The 26,493-nt window shown below is 49.7% G+C and overlaps 2 protein-coding genes across 3 annotated transcripts; one reads left to right on the top strand and one right to left on the bottom strand.

Annotated features, from left to right (window-relative positions):
- Positions 1-1,945: 1,945 nt before the first annotated feature.
- LAMTOR2 (late endosomal/lysosomal adaptor, MAPK and MTOR activator 2) lies at positions 1,946-13,485 on the bottom strand. 2 transcript variants are annotated; one of them, XM_069949188.1, is made up of 4 exons: positions 13,025-13,485; positions 3,444-3,606; positions 2,843-2,932; positions 1,946-2,684 (listed from the first exon to the last, which is right to left on the bottom strand). In XM_069949188.1, the coding sequence occupies exons 1-4, from the start codon at positions 13,030-13,032 to the stop codon at positions 2,628-2,630; spliced, it is 318 nt and encodes a 105-aa protein (XP_069805289.1). In that variant the 5' UTR covers positions 13,033-13,485; the 3' UTR covers positions 1,946-2,627. The 2 variants fall into 2 exon arrangements, with proteins under 2 accessions (XP_069805289.1, XP_069805288.1); XM_069949187.1 differs by lacking the exon at positions 13,025-13,485 and adding an exon at positions 4,352-4,492.
- Positions 13,263-22,881, top strand: UBQLN4 (ubiquilin 4). The gene is made up of 11 exons (XM_069949185.1): positions 13,263-13,469; positions 16,826-16,977; positions 17,062-17,270; positions 17,352-17,614; positions 17,699-17,857; positions 18,247-18,472; positions 18,864-19,003; positions 19,102-19,185; positions 20,790-20,905; positions 21,128-21,293; positions 22,164-22,881. The coding sequence occupies exons 1-11, from the start codon at positions 13,332-13,334 to the stop codon at positions 22,314-22,316; spliced, it is 1,806 nt and encodes a 601-aa protein (XP_069805286.1). The 5' UTR covers positions 13,263-13,331; the 3' UTR covers positions 22,317-22,881.
- The last annotated feature ends 3,612 nt before the right edge of the window (positions 22,882-26,493 follow it).

Genomic DNA, 26,493 nt, shown 5'->3' with positions numbered 1-26,493 from the left:
TAAATACATTGCAGTGCTCATCTTGTATTCAACTTGTACTCCAGAGCCGTATTCACAATTCTGCAAACTACCCCCTAATTGTTCAGTGTCTCCAGTGAACTTAAGCTGCATTCCCACGTTCTGTGATCCTGACGGATCACGGACGTGGAATGCATGTACCGGAGTCTCCCCGCGCGCCCCCCCCCCCCCCCCCCCGCCCAGACAGCATCTGTAATTAGAAGCTGGGAGCGGGGGAGACTGTATTCATAAGCGCCGCGCTGTAGTAACAGCACCGCACGGCTGATTCATTACAGCGCGGCGCTTATGAATACAGTCTCCCCCGCTCCCAGCATCTAATTACAGATGCTGTCCGGGCGCGGGGGGACACCGGTACATGCATTCCACGTCCGTGATCAGTCAGGATCACGGCACGTGGGAATGCAGCCTTACTCTTGTCATTTACTTTCTGGCAAGTCTCCTCTCTGTACAGTTATGTGATGTAGGAAAACGAACTGACTCCTCGGTATACGTGGTTCTCCTGATACACATAGTGGCCCTTCGGCCCTGTGTTATCCTTTCCGTATGAATATAGAGTAAAGTTACCCAAAACATTTGTTCCCTCACATTGGTATACACTGAGCGGCCACATTATTAGACCCACGGCCCTTTCACCATTAAATCCTCCCTGAACAATTCGCTACAGAAATAGGTCAGAGGAGGATGTCAGAAATCTGATGAAACAACAGCGCAATAAGACACTGGTGTCCAACTAACATGTCCGAACCAACAACTCACTGGTCAGATGGATCCAGATCTCTGTGGAGAAACATGGCCGGTCAGATGGATCCAGATCTCTGTGGAGAAACATGGCCGGTCAGATGGATCCAGATCTCTGTGGAGAAACATGGCCGGTCAGATGGATCCAGATCTCTGTGGAGAAACATGGCCGGTCAGATGGATCCAGATCTCTGTGGAGAAACATGGCCGGTCAAATGGATCCAGATCTCTGTGGAGAAACATGGCCGGTCAGATGAATCCAGATCTCTGGGGAGAAACATGGCCGGTCAGATGGATCCAGATCTCTGGGGAGAAACATGGCCGGTCAGATGGATCCAGATCTCTGTGGAGAAACATGGCCGGTCAGATGGATCCAGATCTCTGTGGAGAAACATGGCCGGTCAGATGGATCCAGATCTCTGTGGAGAAACATGGCTGGTCAGATGGATCCAGATCTCTGTGGAGAAACATGGCTGGTCAGATGGATCCAGATCTCTGTGGAGAAACATGGCCGGTCAGATGGATCCAGATCTCGGTGGAGAAACATGGCCGGTCAGATGGATCCAGATCTCGGTGGAGAAACATGGCCGGTCAGATGGATCACGATCTTGGTGGAGAAACATGGCCGGTCAGATGGATCACAATCTTGGTGGAGAAACATGGCCAGTCAGCTGCATCCAAATGCCTTCTAATGGCAGCTGATTCCATTATGGCAGCAGGACACTGTCAGTAGAACAATCCACTATCCGTAGGGCTTGAATAGTCATGGACTGACTCCAAGAACATGACATGAAGTTTTTTCTTGCTTCCTCAGCCTTCCCAGACACCAGATTCAGCATGATATACCGTAAAACATATTGTTCAGCATATACCGGCACCTCCATTGTGAAACAATGGCGAGACGTGAACCTGACCACATGAACCAATATTTATGCAATACTCACCTAGAGAATAAGCAATGCTGAGTTTTTGAAAGCTATGGGAAGTCCAAGGACTACTAGATTTGGGGGCTCTAATAAAAGTGTCCATTCAGCCTAGATCCTACCCTCTTCTTATCAATAAGCTCCTAGTGGGGAACCACGCTTACTGCAAGTAGGGGATAAATGTAGTATTGCTATGACATCAGCGTTCCTATGGATCTGCAGTGTGCGCAACTTTTATGACTACCCAGAGACTATAGGAAACCCAATCGCTAGAAGAATTCTTTTATTGATATCAGGGCCGGTGATCAGACAGGTTTTCAAACTACTTTCCCAAAAATGGTGCAAACACACTGTACAGAAGATACTTTTTACATGTCCGTGTCCTCTCCCCCCCGAACATCTTTTTAATAGGTGCAGGTCATGTACAAAGCATCTGCTGACACCTGGTGTTTAAAGGGGGTAGTGCAAAAGGGATCCTGGTTTTACAAGGGTGTAAGAGCCATGCAATGCACATTACACTGAATACTCATGGGGTTATTGTTAAAACAGACTAATTCATGGCAAGACCGAAATAGGCCCCTCTTTCTTGTGCATGCTCCCAACAGGCCCAGATAGGGTCAGGCTGTCAGCCACTTGACCACCCCCCATGAGGACATCATCTCTTTGGTCCATAAGCAGTGACACAGTCGGGACCCCTCCAGTCAGGATAGATAGTTCTATACATCCTTAAATCGGCTGCATTCGGCCTCCACTGACATCCGTACACGTAAAACACAGGAAATTCATCATCATTATAGAACAAGGCGGGAATAAGAGAGGATCAGACAGAGACCTGCAGAAGCTTCTATGACAACAAGACATCAGGGATGGAGAGGGGCCGCCATGGCCGTCAATAAGAGGCGTCTACCCAGAACAGTCCATGTGAATTCGGGGTGGGACCTGTCACTCTCAACACGCAGAGACCTGGTTAAGGGGCTCCTCAAGGTAATGCACTAAGGCCTGGGCCTAAGAGAGGACAAAGAAGAGATTAATAAGTATCTGCCATGTAAATGAATAAGTTGGGGGGTCTAGGGGGCTTTATTGGGCCACCACTAGGCAACCTATGCCAATGGGTGTCATGGCACCCACCATGTATGGGACTGGCAGTATAGGACGCCGCTTACCTTTGCTTTTAACATGCCGAATCCGACAGTCTCTTTGGCATACATGCACAGCAGCAGGTTTGACACTCTTGTAATCGCGACGCGACCTTCCTGAGGAGGAGGAAGCAACAAAACAAACTGAAAATGACTTATTGTGTAAATAAGGATTTATGGCAAACATATTTTTTAAGAATTTTTGGTGGCGTTTTTCCAAATTTTCGATCGTTTACTCCATCTGATCCCAGCAAAAGCAGGAACGGTGTGCAATTACACGCAACGATTAGTGAACTAATGCGGAATTACTGTAGTGACTGTACACTTACAGCAGAGCTGTGTAGGGAAAATATGGCTTGCGCTGAATCCACTCCAATATGTGGCAGTGAAGCTGAATTCACATCACAGGTGTTTAACCCCTCAGATGCTGTAGGGCCATAACAATAGCAGCATCTAGAGGGTTAGACAGCACAAGGGGACTTATTTCCACCGTGATGCAGGTGCAGGGTGCGGATAGGACAGCCGGACGTCTACTAAAAGACCCCAGGTCTGCCATCTTAGTATTAACATTACATCCCCCCCCCAATATGGCTCCTGGACAGTGAGGATGTACTGGTGTAGTACCTACCATACAGTCCATAAGGATGAATTTAAGATTGTCCTCGTTGAATGCCTGATGTCCGTTTTTATCATAGGCAGCCCAAATGTTGCTAGCAATAGCAGCTGTAACTCGGGCATCTGTGTCACCATAGCCAGAATATGCAAGTAAAGAGCCTTCATTGTTCAGCAGCCTGTGGGGACGACAAAGGGAAGAGCAATAAGGAACATCGGACGCCAATACTTAGTGTGAGGGGGTTATCCAGGCTTAGAAAAACAGAAACAGCGCCGCTTCTGTTCTGAGTTTGGGTGTGGTACTGCAGCTTAGATCTATTGAAATGAATAGAGATGAATTAAAATACCACACACAACCTGAGGACAGGGGTGGCGCTGATTTTACAAAAAATAACTGCTTTAAAGGTACAAGAGTGTCCAAGATTTAGATGGACTGGACGGAAAGAGAGAGCCATACCGTCTTGACGGGAAATGATCATTATGGGAGATGGAACAGGAGAGGGGAAGATAATCTCCTGCGCTCGGCACACTTCCTGTTCTGAAGCCATATAAGCTCAGAGCACTCTACAAGTGTTACCCAACCTGTTGCAAAACTACAACTCCCATCATGCCCTGACAGCTACAGCCGGTGAACGATGTAAACTTGCATCCGCCAGGAAGCAGCTGCTTAGGGGACACAGCTCTATAGGTGGCGGCAGCCTGGCTTCTGATGCAAAACAGCCAATCATATCTGCATAACCGGAATTGGCTGATAACAGAGAGCAAAGGCAGAGGTGACATCCTAAATGATACAACCCCCATCATGTTATGCCCAGTGCAGGCTGTCAGGCCATGGTGGGGGTTGTAGTCATGCAGCAGACAGGGGGACTTGGCTGATAACAGAGAGCAAAAGAATGGCAGCTAGTAAGAGTCGTATATACTCACAGAGTGCTCTGCACGCCCCCGGTGTTAGCCTGGCTCAGCACCTGGGTCAGAGCTTTGGGCCGCAACATAATAATCCTGCACCAGGAAACCCAACAGATCAGCCCCTCTATCTCCTGCAGTCACAAGCCCCCGTCACGTGACGGTTGTGTCTAGAATGGAGTTGCTCCTGTGAGGTATGATGTCACAGTGGGGGTGGAGCCTCTTGGAGGAAGGGGCGGGGACTCACAGTGAATATGCAAGCTGTGCAGAGCGGGAACAAGCTGAGGTCCTGCTGCACTATTCACTGTGCAATAACAGAGGGAGGCAAGCTGCAATATCCACAGTAACATGGGGGGGATACAGGGGGAGAGGACTGGTGTGTGGGGTCTGTATACAGGGGGAGAGGACTGGTGTGTGGGGTCTGTATACAGGGGAGAGGACTGGGGTGTGGGGTCTGTATACAGAGGGAGAGGACTGGTGTGGGGGGGGGTCTGTATACAGGGGGAGAGGACTGGGGTGTGGGGGGTCTGTATACAGGGGAGAGGACTGGGGTGTGGGGGGTCTGTATACAGGGGAGAGGACTGGTGTGTGGGGTCTGTATACAGGGGGAGAGGACTGGTGTGTGGGGTCTGTATACAGGGGAGAGGACAGGTGTGTGGGGTCTGTATACAGGGGGAGAGGACTGGTGTGTGGGGTCTGTATACAGGGGAGAGGACAGGTGTGTGGGGTCTGTATACAGGGGGAGAGGACTGGTGTGTGTGGTGTGTATACAGGGGGAGAGGACTGGTGTGTGGGGGGTCTGTATACAGGAGGACTGGTGTGTGTGGTCTGTATACAGGGGAGAGGACTGGTGTGTGGGGGGTCTGTATACAGGAGGACTGGTGTGTGTGGTCTGTATACAGGGGGAGAGGACTGGTATGTGGGGTCTGTATACAGGGGGAGAGGACTGGTATGTGAGGTCTGTATGCAGGGGAGAGGACTGGTGTGTGGGGTCTGTATACAGGGGGAGAGGACTGGTATGTGAGGTCTGTATGCAGGGGAGAGGACTGGTGTGTGGGGTCTGTATACAGGGGAGAGGACTGGTGTGTGGGGTCTGTATACAGGGGGAGAGGACTGGTGTGTGGGGTCTGTATACAGGGGGAGAGGACTGGTGTGTGGGGTCTGTATACAGGGGGAGAGGACTGGTGTGTGGGGTCTGTATACAGGGGGAGAGGACTGGTGTGTGGGGTCTGTATACAGGGGAGAGGACTGGTGTGTGGGGTCTGTATACAGGGGGAGAGGACTGGTGTGTGGGGTCTGTATACAGGGGGAGAGGACTGATGTGTGTGGTCTGTATACAGGGGAGAGGACTGGTGTGTGTGCGGTGTCTGTATACAGGGGGAGAGGAGTGGTGTGTGTGGGGTCTGTATACAGGGGAGAGGACTGGTATGTGGGGTCTGTATACAGGGGGAGAGGACTGGTGTGTGGGGTCTGTATACAGGGGGAGAGGACTGGTGTGTGGGGTCTGTATACAGTGGGAGAGGACTGGTGTGTAGGGTCTGTATACAGGGGGAGAGGACTGGTGTGTGTGGGGTCTGTATACAGGGGAGAGGACTGGTGTGTGGGGTCTGTATACAGGGGAGAGGACTGGTGTGTGTGGGGTCTGTATACAGGGGGAGAGGACTGGTGTGTGGGGTCTGTATACAGGGGGAGAGGACTGGTGTGTGGGGTCTGTATACAGGGGGAGAGGACTGGTGTGTGTGGGGTCTGTATACAGGGGAGAGGACTGGTGTGTGTGTGTGGGGTCTGTATACAGAGGGGAGAGGACTGGTGTGTAGGGTCTGTATACAGGGGGAGAGGACTGGTGTGCGGGGGGTCTGTATACAGGGGGAGAGGACTGGTGTGTAGGGTCTGTATACAGGGGGAGAGGACTGGTCTGTGTGTCGGTCTGTATACAGACCCCACACACCGCAGTCCTCTCCCCCTGTATACAGACCCCCCCACACACCAGTCCTCTCCCCCTGTATACAGACCCTACACACCAGTCCTCTCCCCCTGTATACAGACACCGCACACCAGTCCTCTCCCCCTGTATACAGACCCCACACACCAGTCCTCTCCCCTCTGTATACAGACCCCACACACACACACACCAGTCCTCTCCCCTGTATACAGACCCCACACACACCAGTCCTCTCCCCTCTGTATACAGACCCCACACACCAGTCCTCTCCCCCTGTATACAGACCCCACACACACCAGTCCTCTCCCCTGTATACAGACCCCACACACACCAGTCCTCTCCCCTGTATACAGACCCCACACACACCAGTCCTCTCCCCCTGTATACAGACCCCACACACACCAGTCCTCTCCCCCTGTATACAGACCCCACACACACCAGTCCTCTCCCCTGTATACAGACCCCACACACCAGTCCTCTCCCCTGTATACAGACCCCACACACCAGTCCTCTCCCCTGTATACAGACCCCACACACCAGTCCTCTCCCCTGTATACAGACCCCACACACCAGTCCTCTCCCCTGTATACAGACCCCACACACACCAGTCCTCTCCCCCTGTATACAGACCCCACACACACCAGTCCTCTCCCCCTGTATACAGACCCCACACACCAGTCCTCTCCCCCTGTATACAGACCCCACACACCAGTCCTCTCCCCCTGTATACAGACCCCACACACCAGTCCTCTCCCCCTGTATACAGACCCCACACACCAGTCCTCTCCCCCTGTATACAGACCCCACACACCAGTCCTCTCCCCCTGTATACAGACCCCACACACCAGTCCTCTCCCCCTGTATACAGACCCCACACACCAGTCCTCTCCCCCTGTATACAGACCCCACACACCAGTCCTCTCCCCTGTATAAAGACCCCCCACACGCCAGTCCTCTCCCCCTGTATACAGACCCCCCACACGCCAGTCCTCTCCCCCTGTATACAGACCCCACACACCAGTCCTCTCCCCCTGTATACAGACCCCACACACACACCAGTCCTCTCCCCTGTATACAGACCCCACACACCAGTCCTCTCCCCCTGTATACAGACCCCCTACACACACCAGTCCTCTCCCCTGTATACAGACCCCACACACCAGTCCTCTCCCCTGTATACAGACCCCACACACACCAGTCCTTTCCCCCTGTATACAGACCCCACACACACCAGTCCTCTCCCCTGTATACAGACCCCACACACCAGTCCTCTCCCCTGTATACAGACCCCACACACCAGTCCTCTCCCCTGTATACAGACCCCACACACACCAGTCCTCTCCCCCTGTATACAGACTCCACACACCAGTCCTCTCCCCTGTATACAGACCCCACACACCAGTCCTCTCCCCCTGTATACAGACCCCACACACCAGTCCTCTCCCCCTGTATACAGACCCCACACACCAGTCCTCTCCCCCTGTATACAGACCCCACACACCAGTCCTCTCCCCCTGTATACAGACCCCACACACCAGTCCTCTCCCCCTGTATACAGACCCCACACGCCAGTCCTCTCCCCTGTATACAGACCCCCCACACGCCAGTCCTCTCCCCCTGTATACAGACCCCCCACACGCCAGTCCTCTCCCCCTGTATACAGACCCCACACACGCCAGTCCTCTCCCCCTGTATACAGACCCCACACACACCAGTCCTCTCCCCCTGTATACAGACCCCACACACACCAGTCCTCTCCCCCTGTATACAGACCCCACATACCAGTCCTCTCCCCTGTATACAGACCCCACACACCAGTCCTGTTCCTTGTACAGCTAATAGTCCTATTACACCAAAGGATTATTGGCCGTACTCTGATGATTTCTGGCCGTTCTGTCTGATAATCATTTGGTGTAATAATCCATGATATCGCTGATTGTCGTCTTCAAACTGGTTGAGATACCCAGATCAGGATAATGCTGCTGTCTACAATGGGCAGCCTGAGCGATGTAAGAATAGTCCGGGCTGCCCCTCCGGCAGCTGCCCGCCGTTCCCCCGCTCACTGTATGTGCGTGTAATAACACAGACAACGAGCGGGGAACAAGGGAGAAGTGAGCACTGACCTAACATGTTGCCACTCGCTTTCACCTTTTAATAGGGCTGGGCGATATACCGCAAAAATACCGATACCGTCTTTGGCGTCGGTTAACCAACCTCAACTTTGCCAGGACGGTATCTGCGGTATATTTGTAACTCCCTGTCTGAGCAGCCCGGCAGAGCACAACAACCACCCACACCCGTCCCATTCACGTCCAGTCAGAGCACCCCCCCCCGCGCCCAGCCCGTTACAGTCACCCAAGACCCTTGCGCCCGGTCCGTCACGTCAGAGTGCCCGACCCCAGACCCTTGCGCCCGGTCCGTCACGTCAGAATGCCCCCCCCCCCCGCAGCCTTCCCGCGCCCGATCCGACGTGTCAGAGTGCCCAGCCCCCCCCCCCCCCCCCGCGCACGCATCCGGTCTGAGCGCCATCCCCCCCCACGCCCACGGGTCGGGCCGTCAGTACAGTTGCGTCCTGCAAATGGCAGCCAGTCGTCTAGCCTCCTGCCTGTCTTCCTGGTCCTCTGTTGTCAGTGTGAGGCTCCAGTTTCAGTGTGCGCACACTTGTGGCTCTGGCATGGCGGCCGCAGTGTCCCCCGATTTGCGATCGGACACGCTGGGGCACGCTATCAGCTATACATGTGGGAGATGCAGCAGCTCTTTCCTGCGGACGTGCGGGGTTCTGTGACCGGGAGCTGTCACTACCTTGCAGGAAGGAACTGCTGTACCTGCTCCGGAGGCTGGAGGAAGGAAGCAGCTGCCAGCGCCTGCAGATCCTCTTCTCCTTTTGAGTGCTCAGGTGCTGGAGCTGCTGTGTACCCCCAGCCTGCCCCAGGTCTCTGCCTGAGCTGTGAGTGCTCATATACTGTGTGCTGGGCCCATATAGTAATACATCCCCATACCTATGTGCCCACCCCTGTATAGTCATACACCATTATCCCTAGAATCCCCCCCCCCTCCCGTATAGTCATACACCCCTATCCCCATATCCCTAAAAGCCCCCCATATAGTCATACACCCCTATCCCTATAACCCCCTGTATAGTCATACACCCCTATCCTTATGTGCCCCCTGTATAGTCATACACCCCCATCCCTAGATTCCCCCCGTATAGTTATACACCCCTATCCCCCTATCTCTGTAAGCTCCCCATATAGTCATACACACCTCTCCCTATAAACCCCCATATAGTCATACACCTCTATCCACCCCTCCCTGTATAGTAATAAACCTCCATCCGTCCCACATCCCTATGTTCCCCCCCCCCGTATAGTAATACACCTCTATCCACCCCTCCCTTTAATAGTAATACACCTCTATCCGCCCCCCATCGCTATGTGCCCTCTGTATAGTTATACACCTCTATCCACCCCTCCCTTTGTAGTAATACACCTCTATCCGCCCCCCCCCGTATAGTCATATACCCCTATCCCTATGTGACCCCCTGTATATACACGTCCTGCAGTGTGTATATAGCTGTATACCTGTGTATACACATCCTGCAGTGTGTACATAGCTGTATACCTGTGTGTACATGTCCTGTAGTGTGTACATAGCTGTATACCCGTGTATACACGTCCTGCAGTGTGTATATAGCTGTATACCTGTGTATATACACATCCTGTAGTGAGTACATAGCTGTATACCTGTGTATACATGTTCAGGTCTCTGCTGAAACTCCTAATAATAACAATAGACTATATGGCCCTGCCTTGTGTTGCTGCTCAGTGAGTTCTTTTTTTTTTTTCCCCCCTTCACTTTTTAGAATCAAAATATAGCCAATTTGGCATGTCATAATAAAAATTGTTTATTTGTATAGCACACACAGATTCACCTTTGCACCTATCAGTATGTTTTTGGGTGTGGGAGGAAACCGGAGTACCCAGAGGAAACCCACGCAAACACGGAGAGAACATACAAACTCTTTGCAGATGTTTCCCTTGGTGGGATTTGAACCCAGGACCCCAGTGCTGCAAGGCTACTGTGCTAACCACTGAGCCACCGTGCTGCCTGTGTCAGAATTATTGTTCAATTATTGTTAACGCGGCTATGTGTGCGATTAACTGCTATATTGATTTAGCCCAATATCGCCCAGCCCTACCTCATAATCATGCTGTGTAATACTGCCCGCTTAGTGAGAAGCTCAGAGGAGAGGATACGCTCAGAGGAGAGGATACGGACTAGACATTTCAATACTGAATCAGAGTCAGGAACTCAGAGAAAAGGGAACATTCTAGACCCGAGTTGTCAGCAGTTGCAAAACTACAATTCCCATCATGCCAGGACAGGTATGTCCTGATGGGAAATGTAGTTTATAACAGGTGTCAGACTTTGGCCCTCAGCTGTGTTCTAGACATTACAGTACTAAACATGCTAGAATATATGCCCTCTCAGAGGAGAGGATACACCTGGTGGTGAGGATCTACTTATACCAGCCCCAGTCAATGCAGAAGCCATGAACCTACCAGGAGCCACTCCATTATAGCTGCCTCACTACTGACCTGACTAGAATGGAGTTGATCCTGGTAGGTTCATGATTTTTGCACAAACGAGCAGGTGTAAGTAGGTCCTCCATACGCCAACTCCATTCTAGCTGTCTCACTGCTGAACTGACTAGAATGAAGTTGCTGTAAGGAGAACCTACCAAAAGCAACTCCATTCTAGCTGTCTCCCTCCTGAGCTGTCTAGAATGGAGTGGCTCCTGGTAGGTCCTCCCTACAACAACTCCATTCTAGTCAGATCAGCAGTGAGGGGACTCGAATGGAGTGGCTCCTGGTAGGTCCTCCCTACAGCAACTCCATTCTAGTCAGATCACTAGTGAGGGGACTAGAATGGAGTGGCTCCTGGTAGGTCCTCCCTACAACAACTCCATTCTAGTCAGGTCACTAGTGAGGGGCCTAGAATGGAGTGGCTCCTGGTAGGTCCTCCCTACAGCAACTCCATTCTAGTCAGATGTCCTCCCTACAGCAACTCCATTCTAGTCAGATCAGCAGTGAGGGGACTAGAATAGAGTGGCTCCTGGTAGGTCCTCCCTACAACAACTCCATTCTAGTCAGATCACTAGTGAGGGGACTAGAATGGAGTGGCTCCTGGTAGGTCCTCCCTACAACAACTCCATTCTAGTCAGGTCACTAGTGAGGGGCCTAGAATGGAGTGGCTCCTGGTAGGTCCTCCCTACAGCAACTCCATTCTAGTCAGATGTCCTCCCTACAGCAACTCCATTCTAGTCAGATCAGCAGTGAGGGGACTAGAATAGAGTGGCTCCTGGTAGGTCCTCCCTACAACAACTCCATTCTAGTCAGATCACTAGTGAGGGGACTAGAATGGAGTGGCTCCTGGTAGGTCCTCACTTCAGCAACTCCAATCTAGTCACCTCACTACTGAATCGTCTACATTGGAGTTGCTCCTGTGAGGTCCTCCCTACAGCAACTTCATTCTAGTCAGATGTCCTCCCTACAACAACTCCATTCTAGTCAGATCACTAGTGAGGGGACTAGAATAGAGTGGCTCCTGGTAGGTCCTCCCTACAACAACTCCATTCTAGTCAGATCACTAGTGAGGGGACTAGAATGGAGTGGCTCCTGGTAGGTCCTCACTTCAGCAACTCCAATCTAGTCACCTCACTACTGAATCGTCTACATTGGAGTTGCTCCTGTGAGGTCCTCCCTACAGCAACTCCATTCTAGTCAGGTCAGCAGTGAGACAGCTAGACTGGAGTTGCTCCTGGTAGGTTCATGGCTTCTGCAATAACTGGAGCAGGTATAAGTAGGTCCTCCATACATCCACTCCATTCTAGCTGTCCCCATGATGAACTGACTAGAATGGAGTGGCTGCAAGGAGGACCACTTTTTACTGTAAAGTTATATAAAATGTAATGCTGAGTGTTATTGAGGCATACTAGCAGAAATCACATAAAATAGCTCAGAACATTTTCAGTTTTTAAAATGATGTATTCTTTCCATTTAGACGACTTTCAAAATACATTTTTTCTGAAAATGGACAAAAAGACCACCAGAATCACTGACAAAAACAGTAACACTGACACCAATGTTACAGAAAAACAGGTTGATTTGATAAAAAAATATATAAAAATGAATACATGTAAATTTACACTAAGTGGAATCTTACTCCATGTCTAGTCCAAATTATTGTGCAGCACTATTTATGAATGAGCTGCCAGAATAATGCACCTACTACAATAGAATCCTATAGGTCTTGTAAACAACTCCATTCTAGTCACTTCTGTGAAGACATGTCTAGAATGGAGTGGCTCCTAGTAGGTCCTCACTTCAGCAACTCCAATCTAGTCACCTCACTACTGAATCGTCTACATTGGAGTTGCTCCTGTGAGGTCCTCACTTCAGCAACTCCAATCTAGGCCCTCCACTAGTGAGTGAGCTAGAATGGAGTTGCTGAAGGGAGGACCTCACAGGAGCAACTCCATTCTAGACGCAACCGTCACGTGACCGGGCAAACCCCACCCGCGCACTGCATGCCGGGAAATGCAGTCCAAGTACAAACCTAAAGAAACGTTTATGGCGATAAATATAGTCAATTAACGGTCTAGATGGTATAAGCCATAGAAATAACGATAGTAACACTCAAAAAGGAATAATAATGGACAGAGCTTGGACAATAAACTAACAAAGGCTTACGTTGCCATGGAAACGGTTTAGGCCCCGGAACGCATTTTGCGTGCCAAGTCTCCGTTTCGTTTCACAGTGGCTTTTGATTGGTTTGTGTAGTTATTGCGTTCCAAGGAGCTGCGCAGCGATTGGTGGATTGGGCTCAGCTGGTCGCGTGGAATGACGAAGCACCATCTCCTGCGCTGAGTCCTCCGCGCCGCCTGGGGTCGCAGAAGCGTAAGTCCAACCGAAACAAAGCGCCGAGGGCTCAGTGGCGCCTCTGCCGGCTACCCTCCCCCTTTTCTGCTCCTCCTCGGGGTGGGCGGGTGCAAACAAGATGGCGGAGAGCGGCGCTGACGGTGCGGCCTCCGGTAACCCCGGACCGGCGCCGGGTAAAGGCTTAATCCGGGTCACAGTCAAAACACCGAAGGACAAGGAGGAGATCGTGATCGGAGAGACGGCGTGTGTGCGGGAGGTGAGGCCGGTGGGGACGGGGACTGGCGGCTCCTGTGTGTGGTGGCGCTCACACTGTGCGGCTCACGTGCGCTACTGCATCCCCGGGGGCTCGTGTGTAACCGGGGCCCCAGCAGCTCCTGCCCCGATCATAGCCATTGTTTCTATGGTTACAGACTCTGCCTATGTAATGTATGTACACAGCAGAATAGTGAGTGCAGCTCTGGGGTATAATACAGGATCAGTAATGTATGTACACAGTGACCCTCACCAGCAGAATAGTGAGTGCAGCTCTGGGGTATAATACAGGATGTAACTCAGGATCAGTAATGTAATGTATGTACACAGTGACCCCACCAGCAGAATAGTGAGTGCAGCTCTGGAGTATAATACAGTAATGTATGTACACAGTGACCCCCACCAGTAGAATAGTGAGTGCAGCTCTGGAGTATAATACAGGATGTAACTCAGGATCAGTAATGTAATGTATGTACACAGTGATCCTACCAGCAGAATAGTGAGCGCAGCTCTGGAGTATAACGCAGGATGTAACTCAGGATCCGTAATATATGTACACAGTGACCCCACCAGCAGAATACTGAGCGCAGCTCTGGAGTATAATATAGGATGGAACTCTGGATCAGTAATGTAATGTATGTACATAGTGACCCCACCAGCAGAATAGCGAGTGCAGCTCTGGGGTATAATATAGGATGGAACTCTGGATCAGTAATGTAATGTATGTACACTGTGACCTCACCAGCAGAATAGTGAGTGCAGCTCTGGGGTATAATCAGGCAGTAGCTGAGGCTCCCTCTGTGCAGTCAGATGGCAGTGTGGGGGTGTATAGTCTCGGGCGTTCTCCTCCTCTTTCTCCTGCCGCTCTGGGCTTGGCCGTTCTTCTCGCTGTGTAATATGAAGCAATGTTTGGTGCTCGGCCGCTGCCAGTGACTCCTGATCCCGGGGTCACCAGTGATTTCCCCATCCGGGCAGGAATGTTACACAGGGGTCGCCCCGTCTCCTGGCATACAGTGTCCCTCTCTCATACACCCTGTACAGGATCTCTCCTGATGCTTCTCACAGCTGAGGGTTTGTTACAGTTGTATGAGGTTTAGGCCGCCCCCCTATGGGCTTATGGTTAGGCTGTATATGGGATCAGTGTGTGATAGTGGGGGGGGCCCTGCTTTATTCTTCCTCTATAGGAGCAGACTGGTACACTGCTCTGGGGGCTCCCATAGAGCAGTGATTTTCAACCACTGTGCCGTGGCACACTAGTGTGCCGCGACACATGGTCGGGTGTGCCGCGGGCAAAGTTCCCCAAACTATGGTGCCCCTGTGAAACAGGAGAAAACAATAGGGGAGAGAAACCTGGGGATGGTGGAGAAACAGGGGAGAGAAGCAGGGGGGAGAGAAGTATAGTGGAGAGAAGCAGGGGGAGAAGCACAGGAGAGAAGCAGGGGGGAGAAGTATGGTGGAGAGAAGCACAGGAGAGAAGCATGGGGGAGAGAAGCAGGGGGGAGAAGTATGGTGGAGAGAAGCACAGGAGAGAAGAACAGGGGGAGAAGAAAATAGGCCCAGGTTTTACACTGAGTGAGTATAAATACATTTAGAATCTATATTATTAACTATATGTATATGTACTGTTTTAGTGTCATTTTGTGCCATTTTGGTTGGTGGTGTGCCCCGGGATTTTTTAAGTAGAAAAAGTGTGCCGCGGCTCAAAAAAGGTTGAAAATCACTGCCATAGAGAATGGACAGATCTGTGGTCACATGACTCCAGCCCCAGTGAGTAGTGAGTTATGCCCCGTTATGAGGGTAGGACAACCCCTTTAAGCATCTTAGTGTATTTAAAGTGACTGTCCCACCAGGCCCAGGCTGAAGCACTGGAGGCGGCCGACCCACCCTTAGTGGGAGGAAACCCCCACCCCTCTATGATAGGTTCCATTGATTCTAATGGAGTCACGTCATGGAGGGGCTGGAGTTTCTTCCCACTAGGGGTGGGTCGGCCGCCTCCAGTGCTTCAGCCTGGGCCTGGTGGGACAGTCACTTTAAGGGCCCTTCTTTTCATTGAGAGCAAGCAGACAATTACAGGTGGGAGAGAAGACTGGGGGGGCTCTTACCCCAACCCCTACCCCTTTTTGAGGGGCTTAAAGGGGAACATACTCACTCACCCCTGTGACCCCTTCTTACAGGCCCAAACCTATGAGAGCCAAGTGTCAGGGAGGCGGAGCCACTTAGCAGTGTTTGACTGCCACACTGATGCCCTTAATTGTCAGAACCCACCATGGACTTCATGCCAATTTAAAGGGTTTGTTCACCTGATCTGTTAGGGTTTTCAGATTCTTTAGGGTAGGGGTGTCTAACTCGGGTCCTTCAGCTGGTGAAAAACTACAATTCGCATCATGCCTGGACTGCCAAAGCTTTAGCTTTAAGGTAATGGGCCCCCTGGGTTAGGGCTCTTGGCAATAGGCTGATCCCAACAGGTGATTAGCTGTGATGTGTGGAGTAACCTGGCTCCCCTGCAGCGCCACCACAGGGGACATTAGGTAATACAGGATGGTAGAGAAGCTCCTTGTGGCCGCTTTTCCTCCGCCCCCTGTGGTGACTCCCTAGTAGGATGGAGATAGGTTTAGAGAAGCAGAGGAGCCCTGCCCTCTCCCCGTGCGCCCGGGGCCCACCTCCCGGGGGATGCGTTAGCACCAGAGTAGAGGGATGATGTAAATGTTGCATTCCCTATTACATTTACTCCACAGTCACTTCCTCCATTTCCTCATCGATCTCTTGTGTATAATGAGATCTACAGACTATTACAGGGGAGGATGGCGTACAGGGCACGTTCTCCTGTATCTCTGCTCTCCCATACTCCTGAATGTCTGTGTGCCCTGTCTGTGTGGTAACAGCTGCCTCTGTGCCAGTGTGTCAGCGCCAGTCTCTGTGGAGTTTGCCAGTCGCCCCGTGACACCGCTGACGTAGCCGTGTTGTAATCGCGCCCTCCCATTCAGCCAGCTGACATCTCCTTTGCTTTCCAGAAGACTGAGAATCTGTTAACCCCTTCATGGCATCCGGGTGTCTCTTTCTGCAAAGCTCCCATAAAGCACTGCTCCATGGAGTATTGCGGTGTCAGACCACAATGCTGGATACAGCTTTGACTACGACTGGAGTCGCCTGTATCCCAATCATCTATACTATAAATTGGTGTTTAGCGCCCCCTGTAGGCCAACTAGAAACTATAGATTATATGCGGCCCTTAAATTGGTACCTGGGGATATGCAAATGAGTTCTCATCTACAAGAAATTCAGTCTCTCTAGTGCCCCCTATTGGTAGTTCCCCTGGAACTACCAATTTGGAAGTGATGACATGTCTTGTTTTCTTTGCAGTTTAAGGAGGAGATTTCCAGGCGGTTTAAAGCCAAGAAGGATCAGCTGGTACTGATCTTTGCCGGAAAGATCCTGAAAGATGGCGACACGCTGAACCAACACGGCATCAAAGACGGTCTCACTGTACATCTAGTCATCAAGACGGCACAAAAGTGAGTGGAGAAGATCGGGGGGGGGGGGGGGGAGAGACATGTTTTAGTAAAAATATAGATACTGATGGCCGTGTTTTTGGTCAGGTCACAGGATCCATCCGCGTTGTCTCCTTCAGCTGCTGCCACCGCTGCTGCCGTTGCTGCCTCTACCGCATCCTCTTCACCCCCAGGAAATGCTGCCACCCCTTCACAGTCTAATGCCTCAACACCAGCTGCCCCAGAAGTCTCGGGTAGTACCCCTCGGGGGAGTGGCACAAGTCCCCCTGATAGGGCTCCCTCTCCGAATGTTCTCTGTAAGTATCTGACTCTTACACGATGACTGTGAGCGCTCTCTTCCTGTTACGGTGTGTCACATTGTATTTTCTGTCTTGCAGCTGGGTTTGGAGGCCTGTCAGGTTTGGGTAACCTTGGCATGGGCTCTGCCAACTTCATGGAGCTCCAACAACAGATGCAGCGCCAGCTCATGTCCAACCCCGAGATGTTGTCTCAGATCATGGAGAACCCGCTAGTGCAGAATATGATGTCTAACCCGGATCTGATGCGACAGATGATCATGGCCAATCCACAGATGCAGCAGCTGATGGAAAGGAACCCGGAGATCAGTCACATGCTGAACAACCCCGAGCTCATGAGACAAGTACGTGCCGCCAGAATCGGCTCCTCCTCTTACAAACATTTCCTTATGTACATCCACTCATCTCTACTGATTTGGATATTTCAGACCATGGAGCTGGCCCGCAACCCCGCCATGATGCAGGAGATGATGAGGAACCAGGACCGCGCTCTCAGCAACCTGGAAAGCATTCCCGGTGGATATAACGCATTACGGCGAATGTACACAGATATCCAGGAGCCCATGTTTAGTGCCGCCAGGGAACAGGTAAGATTAGGGCATACGAGAGCTCCAATTCTACAGACAATGTCTAGTATCATGGGTGGGTAGTCCCTTCCTAAGGGTAGGTTCACACTACCGAATAAGACTTGAAATTTCAAGTGCAGGCGGCGCCTCTGCTTGAAGTTCTGCCTGTCTCTTTTGTCAAGCTGATTCCGCTGGAAGGCCTTGAAATTTCCGCTCGAGTTCCGTAGTGTGGACATACCCTTGTAGGCCACAGGCATAGAAGCGGCAAATATGGTCAGGGTTGTATTAGTATAAAAGTGGGGGAAAAAGGTGAACCAAAAAGATGGCTCCATACCAGGATCCACTGTCGTATGTATCATATTGACTTGTAGTATTTTCTCTTTTCTGACCTGTTTTTTTTGCTTCCGTAGTTCGGCAACAACCCATTTTCCTCGACGGGGGGATCTGAGGGTTCAGCCTCTCAGCCATTACGCACAGAGAACAGGGAGCCTCTCCCAAACCCCTGGAATCCTTCTTCCCCTCAGAGTCAGCCCCCCACCAGCGAGGGCAACAACAGCAGCAGCAGCTCCACTACCAGCCAGAGTGCCCCTACTGTATCCAACCCATTTGGCATCAATGCTGCCAGCCTGGGGACAGGTACGAGCTCAGTACATACTCAGACATCTTACTCTCAGCCTAAGCACACTGTCACTTTTTACTTAAGTAGGAGGATGGCGCCAATGATATTGAAACCTAGAAGCCCAGATTTATCATGTTACCCATACCCAGTCTTCAAGGGTCAAGAAGCAGGATAGATACAGATTTTTCTTCATTAGAAGAATTTGTCCTTTGACCATGGTTAGCGAGAATCCATTGTTACAGTAAAATACCCATGATGCATCCTGTTGGGATGAGCATGGCAGTTGTCATCTGTATAAGCATGTTCTATGATACTAGATGAACTGTCTTATAACATACCTGAATCTCCATCATGGATGCCTCAGAGTGTGTTGTATATTATACTGATGGGCATCATCTCTTGGCACAGGCATGTTTAACAGCCCAGAAATGCAGGGCTTGTTGCAGCAGATCTCAGACAACCCTCAGCTAATCCAGAGCATGATCTCTGCCCCGTACATGCGCACCATGATGCAGACGCTCTCCCAGAATCCCGACTTTGCTGCTCAGGTTGGTGTTTGCCGTGTCTGAACGGGGAGGTATATGAGGAATGTTTATAGATTGCCATTGTATTCATGCCATATGTCTCCTCTGTGTCTTCCCACTAGATGATGGGAAACATTCCAATCTTTTCTGGTAACCCCCAGCTCCAGGAACAGCTCAGGCTCCAGCTGCCCGTCTTCCTACAGCAGGTAACCCAATGTGATGAATACCGCGGCCTGATATAGTGACATGGCGGGGCCGGTGCCAACTTGGTCCTCGCCCAGCTCTGAGTCATGTCTGACAGTCTGGTTGCTATGGATGCACTGCTTGATGGCTGCCGTTTGAGGTTGTCAGTAAGGATGTTCCTAGCAACTGAGGAAAGGGATGAGTAATTTTAATCTGTGACCCCCTGGGTCATTACTCCTACGTGGCAAGTTGCTGCACCCAATGCAGCTCTGTTATGTATGTAATGTGCTGTGAGCTCTTATACCATATAATGTGCTGTGAGCTCTTATACCCTGCAGCCCTGTGTTATAGTATATAATGTGCTGTGAGCTCTTATACCCTGCAGCCCTGTGCTATAGTATATAATGTGCTGTGAGCTCTTATACCCTGCAGCCCTGTGCTATAGTATATAATGTGCTGTGAGCTCTTATAGTATATAATGTGCTGTGAGCTCTTATAGTATATAATGTGCTGTGAGCTCTTATAGTATATAATGTGCTGTGAGCTCTTATAGTATATAATGTGCTGTGAGCTCTTATACCCTGCAGCCCTGTGTTATAGTATATAATGTGCTGTGAGCTCTTATACCCTGCAGCCCTGTGTTATAGTATATAATGTGCTGTGAGCTCTTATACCCTGCAGCCCTGTGCTATAGTATATAATGTGCTGTGAGCTCTTATAGTATATAATGTGCTGTGAGCTCTTATAGTATATAATGTGCTGTGAGCTCTTATACCCTGCAGCCCTGTTATAGTATATAATGTGCTGTGAGCTCTTATACCCTGCAGCCCTGTGTTATAGTATATAATGTGCTGTGAGCTCTTATACCCTGCAGCCCTGTTATAGTATATAATGTGCTGTGAGCTCTTATACCCTGCAGCCCTGTGTTATACTATGTAATGTGCTGTGAGCTCTTATACCCTGCAGCCCTGTGTTATACTATGTAATGTGCTGTGAGCTCTTATACCCTGCAGCCCTGTTATAGTATATAATGTGCTGTGAGCTCTTATACCCTGCAGCCCTGTGTTATACTATATAATGTGCTGTGAGCGCTTATACCCTGCAGCCCTGTGTTATAGTATATACTGTGCTGTGAGCTCTTATACCCTGCAGCCCTGTGTTATAGTATGTAATGTGCTGTGAGCTCTTATACCCTGCAGCCCTGTGCTATAGTATATAATGTGCTGTGAGCTCTTATAGTATATAATGTGCTGTGAGCTCTTATACCCTGCAGCCCTGTGTTATACTATGTAATGTGCTGTGAGCTCTTATACCCTGCAGCCCTGTGTTATACTATGTAATGTGCTGTGAGCTCTTATACTATATAATGTGCTGTGAGCTCTTATACCCTGCAGCCCTGTGTTATAGTATATACTGTGCTGTGAGCTCTTATACCCTGCAGCCCTGTGCTATAGTATATAATGTGCTGTGAGCTCTTATACCCTGCAGCCCTGTGTTATACTATGTAATGTGCTGTGAGCTCTTATACTATGTAATGTGCTGTGAGCTCTTATACTATATAATGTGCTGTGAGCTCTTATACTATGTAATGTGCTGTGAGCTCTTATACCTTTGTTCTTATCCGCAGATGCAGAACCCTGAATCTCTCTCTATAATGACCAATCCCAGAGCCATGCAGGCCCTCCTCCAGATCCAGCAGGGGCTTCAGACTCTCCAGACAGAGGCCCCAGGTCTCATCTCCGGGTAAGACACAAGCTTTCCAGAAAGTCTTTTATAATTCAATAGACACTGTCATTTAAAAAAAAAAAAAAATCTGGAACATTTAAAAAAATTCCCCATCGATCGGGGTCTGAGTGTTTACACTGCGACCGACCAGGTGAACGAGTGGTGAGAAGTACAAGCGCAGCACGTTCTCTTCCGGCTCCATGTCACCTGACCTATACTTTATTGTCTTCTCTTTTCCAGTCTTGGTTCTCTTGGAATCCCAGGGATGCCCCCTGCATCCAGTGGAAGCACAGCCCCCGACAATCCCTCTACGCCGACCAGTGCCTCTCCAGCAGGGGGCAGCAGCAACGCTCAGCAACAGATGATGCAGCAGATGATCCAACTTCTAGCGGGAGGAAGCACCACGGTATGAGAGCTATGGACTGCATGTTTTCCCTTCTTTAAAATGAAACTTTCACAAACTTCTCACTTAAAGTTTTTGATTGTTTGGGGTCCAGTTACTTAGACCCTCAGCAATCACTCACGCAGGCAAGCTCTGGCCTATTAGTTTTGTGCTCACCTATGGGAAGGCAGTGTATAGATTCGTAGAAACTTCTGTACATCCATGCACTGCCTCCTCGGTTTCCATGGGAAAGCCGTGTAGAATTTAATGGGTTCTTTGTTAACAAACAGCCCCATGATCAAAACTTCTGACCCATCACCATATTTCTGTGTTAGAAATTAAGGGGAAGTTCACAAAAAAAATTCAAATAAATTGGTACCAGAGACTTGTAATTTACTTCTATTAAAAAATCTCAAGTCTTCTAGTACTTATCAGCTGCTGTATGTCCTGCAGAAAGTGGTGTATTCTTTCCAGTCTGGAGAGCAGGAGAGGTTTTATACGGGGATTTCCTACTGCTCTGGACAGTTCCTGACATGGACAGAGGTGGCAGCAGAGGGCACTGTGTCAGACTGGAGAGAATACACCACTTCCTGCAAGACATACAGCAACTGATAAGTACTGGAAGACTCGATTTTTTGTTTTTTTTTAAGTACATTACATCTTTGGCACCAGTTGATTTGTAGGAAAAAATATTGGGTGAACTACAAAGCTTGTTCATGCCTTTTCCTGACCGCGTGTCTGTCCGGTACTGGAAATGTGTCGTTGGTATACCTGTGTGAGACTGGCCTTAAGCTGATGATGGTGATCACTGATTTCCGTGTAGTGTGTGTTATGGCGCCCCCTACATGCAGGGTATCTGTTTGTGACTTGTGATTCTTGTCTCCCCTCTGACAGGGACAGACCCCAGAAGTGCGCTTCCAGTCCCAATTGGACCAACTAAACGCAATGGGTTTTATCAACCGTGAAGCTAACCTACAAGCACTCATAGCAACGGGCGGAGACATCAACGCTGCCATCGAAAGACTGTTGGGCTCTCAGCCCTCTTAATAACTACAAGCCATCTGCCAAAGCAGGAACCCACAGAAATGCGCAAACCCTGACAAAACCATGCCGGCCCTTAGTTCTGTAGTCCTGACCGCCGAGCATTCTGGGAAGTGGCCGAATCCTCCATGCTATTGACACTAGACAGTTGGGGGTCTCCTGGCATTGGGAGGTGCTCTGTGGTGCTGTACATGTCTCATCTCCCTCACCTCCTCCAGCCTCCGGGGGGCGTGAGCCGTAACTTTTCCCTAATTTCAGCTCTTTTTCGGCACAGCTTAGACCGCGCAGCAGCCGCTCACAGGACGCCCATAACGCCTGCTCATAGCCGATCGCTCCCAATTATTTAACTCACTAATCTACACAAGACTGTGCTCAGCGGATATTGCAAGGTCTTCAACAAACTAGGATTTTTATTTTGTAATTTTTTTAATTTTTTTTTGCCCTCCCCCCTTTTTATTTCTCCCCCGGTATATTTTAAAGTTAACCCCTCGTCACCCTAACAATGTGGAGTCTTATTTTCTTTAGATTTGATTTTAACAATAAACCAAATGTTTTATTTTTCCTGAACTTACGCACAGACTCGCGTCTTGGAGATCCAGGAATGTAGCTGGTCAGATCCTGGGAGGGGGGGTGAGAATTGGGTAGAAAACCCGAGATGACGTCCTCTGGTTACATTAACTGGAATGGTTTGCACATGTGTTTTCTCCACTTTGCGCATAAGGTCATGGTTACTAAAGGCATCCTTGGCAACATGGAGCGTGTGTGTCCATCTATGGGGTGGGGAGGGGGGCGCAGATGGATAATGGTTGTATCCTGTGCTTGGAGGGGAGTATTATAGAGTCATGCAACCTTCACTCACATTCCAGTGCTGAGATTCCACTGATTAGATGTAGCTAAGAGAAGACATGCAGCTGTGGGCTTCATTCAGACTCCATCTTTAGTCTTGTCGTGGAGGCCAGGATTATGAATACAGCCAAGCAGACCACTTTATGTCTACAGGTGTAACATGGATTTGTGAGAATCACATTGCACTGATTACGTAATGTCAAGTAACAAGAAGCCCCCATTTTAGATGGTATATTCTTTCCAGTCTGACACAGTGCTGCCACCCCTGTCCATGTCAGGAACTGTCCAGAGCAGCAGCAAATCCCCATAGAGAACCTCTCCTGCTCTGGACAGTTACTGACATGGACAGAGGTGGCAGCAGAGAGCACTGTGTCAGACTGGAGAGAATACACCACTTCCTGCAGGACATACTGCAGCTGATAAGTACTGGAAGATTTTAAGATTTTTTTTTTTTTTAATTCTAAGCAAATTAAAAACCTATATAAGGGTGCGTGCACACTACGGAACTCCTGCGTATGACCTGCGGCGGATTCAGTCGCTCGTACTCGCACGTGGCGCGCATCTCTGCCCATGCCATACACTATTCTATGCAGGGGCAGATTCCGCCAAAAGAATTGACATGTCAGTTCTTTCTGCGGAATGCGCCCCTGCATAGAATAATGTCTATGGCACGGGTGGAGACGCATGCCGCCGCGTGCGGGTACGAGCGACCAAATCTGCCGCGGGTCATACGCGGGAATTCCGTAGTGTGCACGCAGCCTCACTTTCCAGTTGATTTTGAAGAAGAAAAAAAAATTACCGGAGTACCCCTTTAAAGGGATCTTCATCTAATAGACATGTATAGCGCATCTTGTGGATATACTATAAATGTCTAATGCAGGGGTGCATGACCTGTGACCCTCCAGCTCACGCAAAACTATTCCCATCATGCCTGGACAACCTTTATCTATCCAACCATGATGGGAATCGTTTTTGCAACAGCTGGAGGGCCGCAACTTGTGCACTCTCGGCCTATTCCTTCCATACAGTTTTTTTTTCTTTTTGAGAGAATTTGTATCCAGTTTCAAAAACAATCATTAAAAATGTATCTGCAGCACAAATCACTCCTGATACATTGTAATAAGTGTCAGTGCAGGTGACCCCCATCAGACTGCAAGACACATATGTGATCAGAACACTGGAAACCATGGGGCAAGAACTGGGAGGTGATTTCCACAGGGTTTGCATCAAATCTGAATGCATGTGTGGAAACACACCGGAATGCTCAGAGGGTTGTCTAGTCTGAGTACTGAGTTTTATGTGTAATTCTGCTCCATTGTCACAGAGCCCAATCTTACTGCATGCAACCCTTAGGGTGTCTTTACACACAGATTTATCTGACAGTTTTTTGAAGCCAAAGCCAGGAACAGACTATAAACAGGGAACAGGTCATAAAGGAAAGACTGAGATTTCTCCACTTTTCAAATCCAATTCTGGCTTTGGCTTCATAAATCTGTCAGATAAATCTCTCTGTGTAAAGGCATCCTAACGCTCTACTTAAAGGAGTTATTCACCACCACAAAAACATGGCCGCTTTCTTCCAGAGACAGCACCTCTCTTGCCTCCAGTTTGGGTGCAGTTTTTGGAACTGCTCTATTGAAGTGAATGGACTTTAATTAGAAACTGCACCTGACTTGGAGACGAGAGTGGTGCTGTCTCACAAAACTGAGAGACCCCTATAAAAGGGTTGTATGAGATTTTTGGGGATGTAACTGTAGTCATGGGCAACATCTCCTGACTTACACAGATTCTGGACTTTCCAGCATCCGATGGTTGTGTCCTCACATTTGGCTTTGTAAACTACAGGAATATCCACCCTTGGGCTGCGGTTACATGCAGGACTTGGCTAGTGCTGCATTGGTTATATAGACTGGACAGGGGCTGACATTTTTAGGTACAGCACACAATTATTGGTAAACGCTAGTATTAGGCCATGTTCCCACATGCCATTTGATGGATGTGAGTGAAACTATGCCTATGCCTGTGTGGCCACCAATGTCTGTGTGGGGATTATCGGCAATATTGCACAGCCATTGGTGAATGCATGAGGCTGTGGTTTTGCCAACAGGGGGGGGGGGGAGATATGACAAGCGCTGGGTGCATCACCATTATAACCAGTGGCAGGATTTGCCTCTTCTTAAAGGGGTCTTCCCATCCCAGCTTGTTATCCTCTATCCTTTGGCACTACAGCTGCTGCATAACTATAACTACCATCATGCCTGGACAGCCTAAGCTTTGGCTATCAAGGCATGATTTAAATTGTAGTTTTGCAGCAGCTGGAATGCCAAAGATCATTCATCCCTGCCTTATGGTGCGTTTACACCGATTTTTGAAGCCAAAGCCAGGAACAGACTAAACAGAGAACACGTCATAAAGGAAAGACTGAGATTTCTCCTCCCTTTAAATCCATTCCTGGCTTTGGCTTCAATAATTTGTCATAAATTTCTGTGTAATCGCAACCTGTGCCATAGGATTGGGGGTAATGGGCTGATTGCTGGAGGACTAACCTCTTGGACCCCCACTGATTCCAAGAACAGATGCAATAATCCCCACAATAGAGATGATTGAACATCGGGAAATCTTAGGTTCGATCGAACTGGAACCTTAGTCATTTGATTCCCGATGCCTTCCCGGTCCTTGGGGAAGGTGGAGCAAGCCCGAGTACCCCTTGGAAAACAGGGATACAGCCTAGGTAATAGGTGGTATCGCTGTTTTCCAGGCGGTACACCTTCCCCACGGAACAGGAAGGCATCAGGAATCAAATGATGAAGGTTCTAATTCGATTGAACCTATGATTTCCCAATGTTCGATCATCTCTACCCCACAATGAATGGAGCGGCCACATTGGATTCATTCCTAGTTCAGCTTTTGGAATTATTCAGCAGCCTCAGAGAGAATGAGTGGAGAGCAAGTGTAGTGTTTGCTGGGACCTCCACCCATCCGCTTATCCAACCCCAACCCTATGGGCAGTAGGATGGGAATACTGCTAAAAAACAGCAAATTATCGCTGCCCTATCCACAGCCGCCAGTGCTCTATGTAGGTGCAGCCGGATCATCATTGTCAGAAAACTTATTGACAGCAAAACTTCAGCTGTCACAGACAATAACCCAGTCCAGATGGGGATTTCGTCAATGCCTCGGCAGCTGCACGACGCAACCCACCAGGGGCAGCCCCCCCCCCCACTCTATTCCTTATGTGCAGCAGTGCTGTCGCTTGTTGTGCATAGCAAAGGTTTTCTCCACCCAAAACAAAACAGAAAGAGAAGACGTGAGCGTATACGTGAAAATACAGGGCTGT

Source organism: Dendropsophus ebraccatus, chromosome 13 (genome assembly GCF_027789765.1).
Source record: "Dendropsophus ebraccatus isolate aDenEbr1 chromosome 13, aDenEbr1.pat, whole genome shotgun sequence".
Lineage (NCBI taxonomy): Eukaryota > Metazoa > Chordata > Amphibia > Anura > Hylidae > Dendropsophus > Dendropsophus ebraccatus.
This window is presented reverse-complemented; position numbering and strand designations above follow the sequence as displayed.

Bases quoted from the DNA above. Each gene is read 5' to 3' on its own strand.
- LAMTOR2 (XM_069949187.1), bottom strand. From the start codon at position 4,419: ATGTTGCGGCCCAAAGCTCTGACCCAGGTGCTGAGCCAGGCTAACACC. The intron at 3,607-4,351 runs GTGAGTATATAC...TCGTCCCCACAG, and splicing joins GGGGGCGTGCAGAGCACTCT to GCTGCTGAACAATGAAGGCT. The intron at 2,685-2,842 runs GTAAGCGGCGTC...GTCCTCTCTTAG, and splicing joins TCGGCATGTTAAAAGCAAAG to GCCCAGGCCTTAGTGCATTA.
- UBQLN4 (XM_069949185.1), top strand. From the start codon at position 13,332: ATGGCGGAGAGCGGCGCTGACGGTGCGGCCTCCGGTAACCCCGGACCG. The intron at 17,858-18,246 runs GTAAGATTAGGG...TTGCTTCCGTAG, and splicing joins TTAGTGCCGCCAGGGAACAG to TTCGGCAACAACCCATTTTC. The intron at 19,004-19,101 runs GTTGGTGTTTGC...TCTTCCCACTAG, and splicing joins ATCCCGACTTTGCTGCTCAG to ATGATGGGAAACATTCCAAT.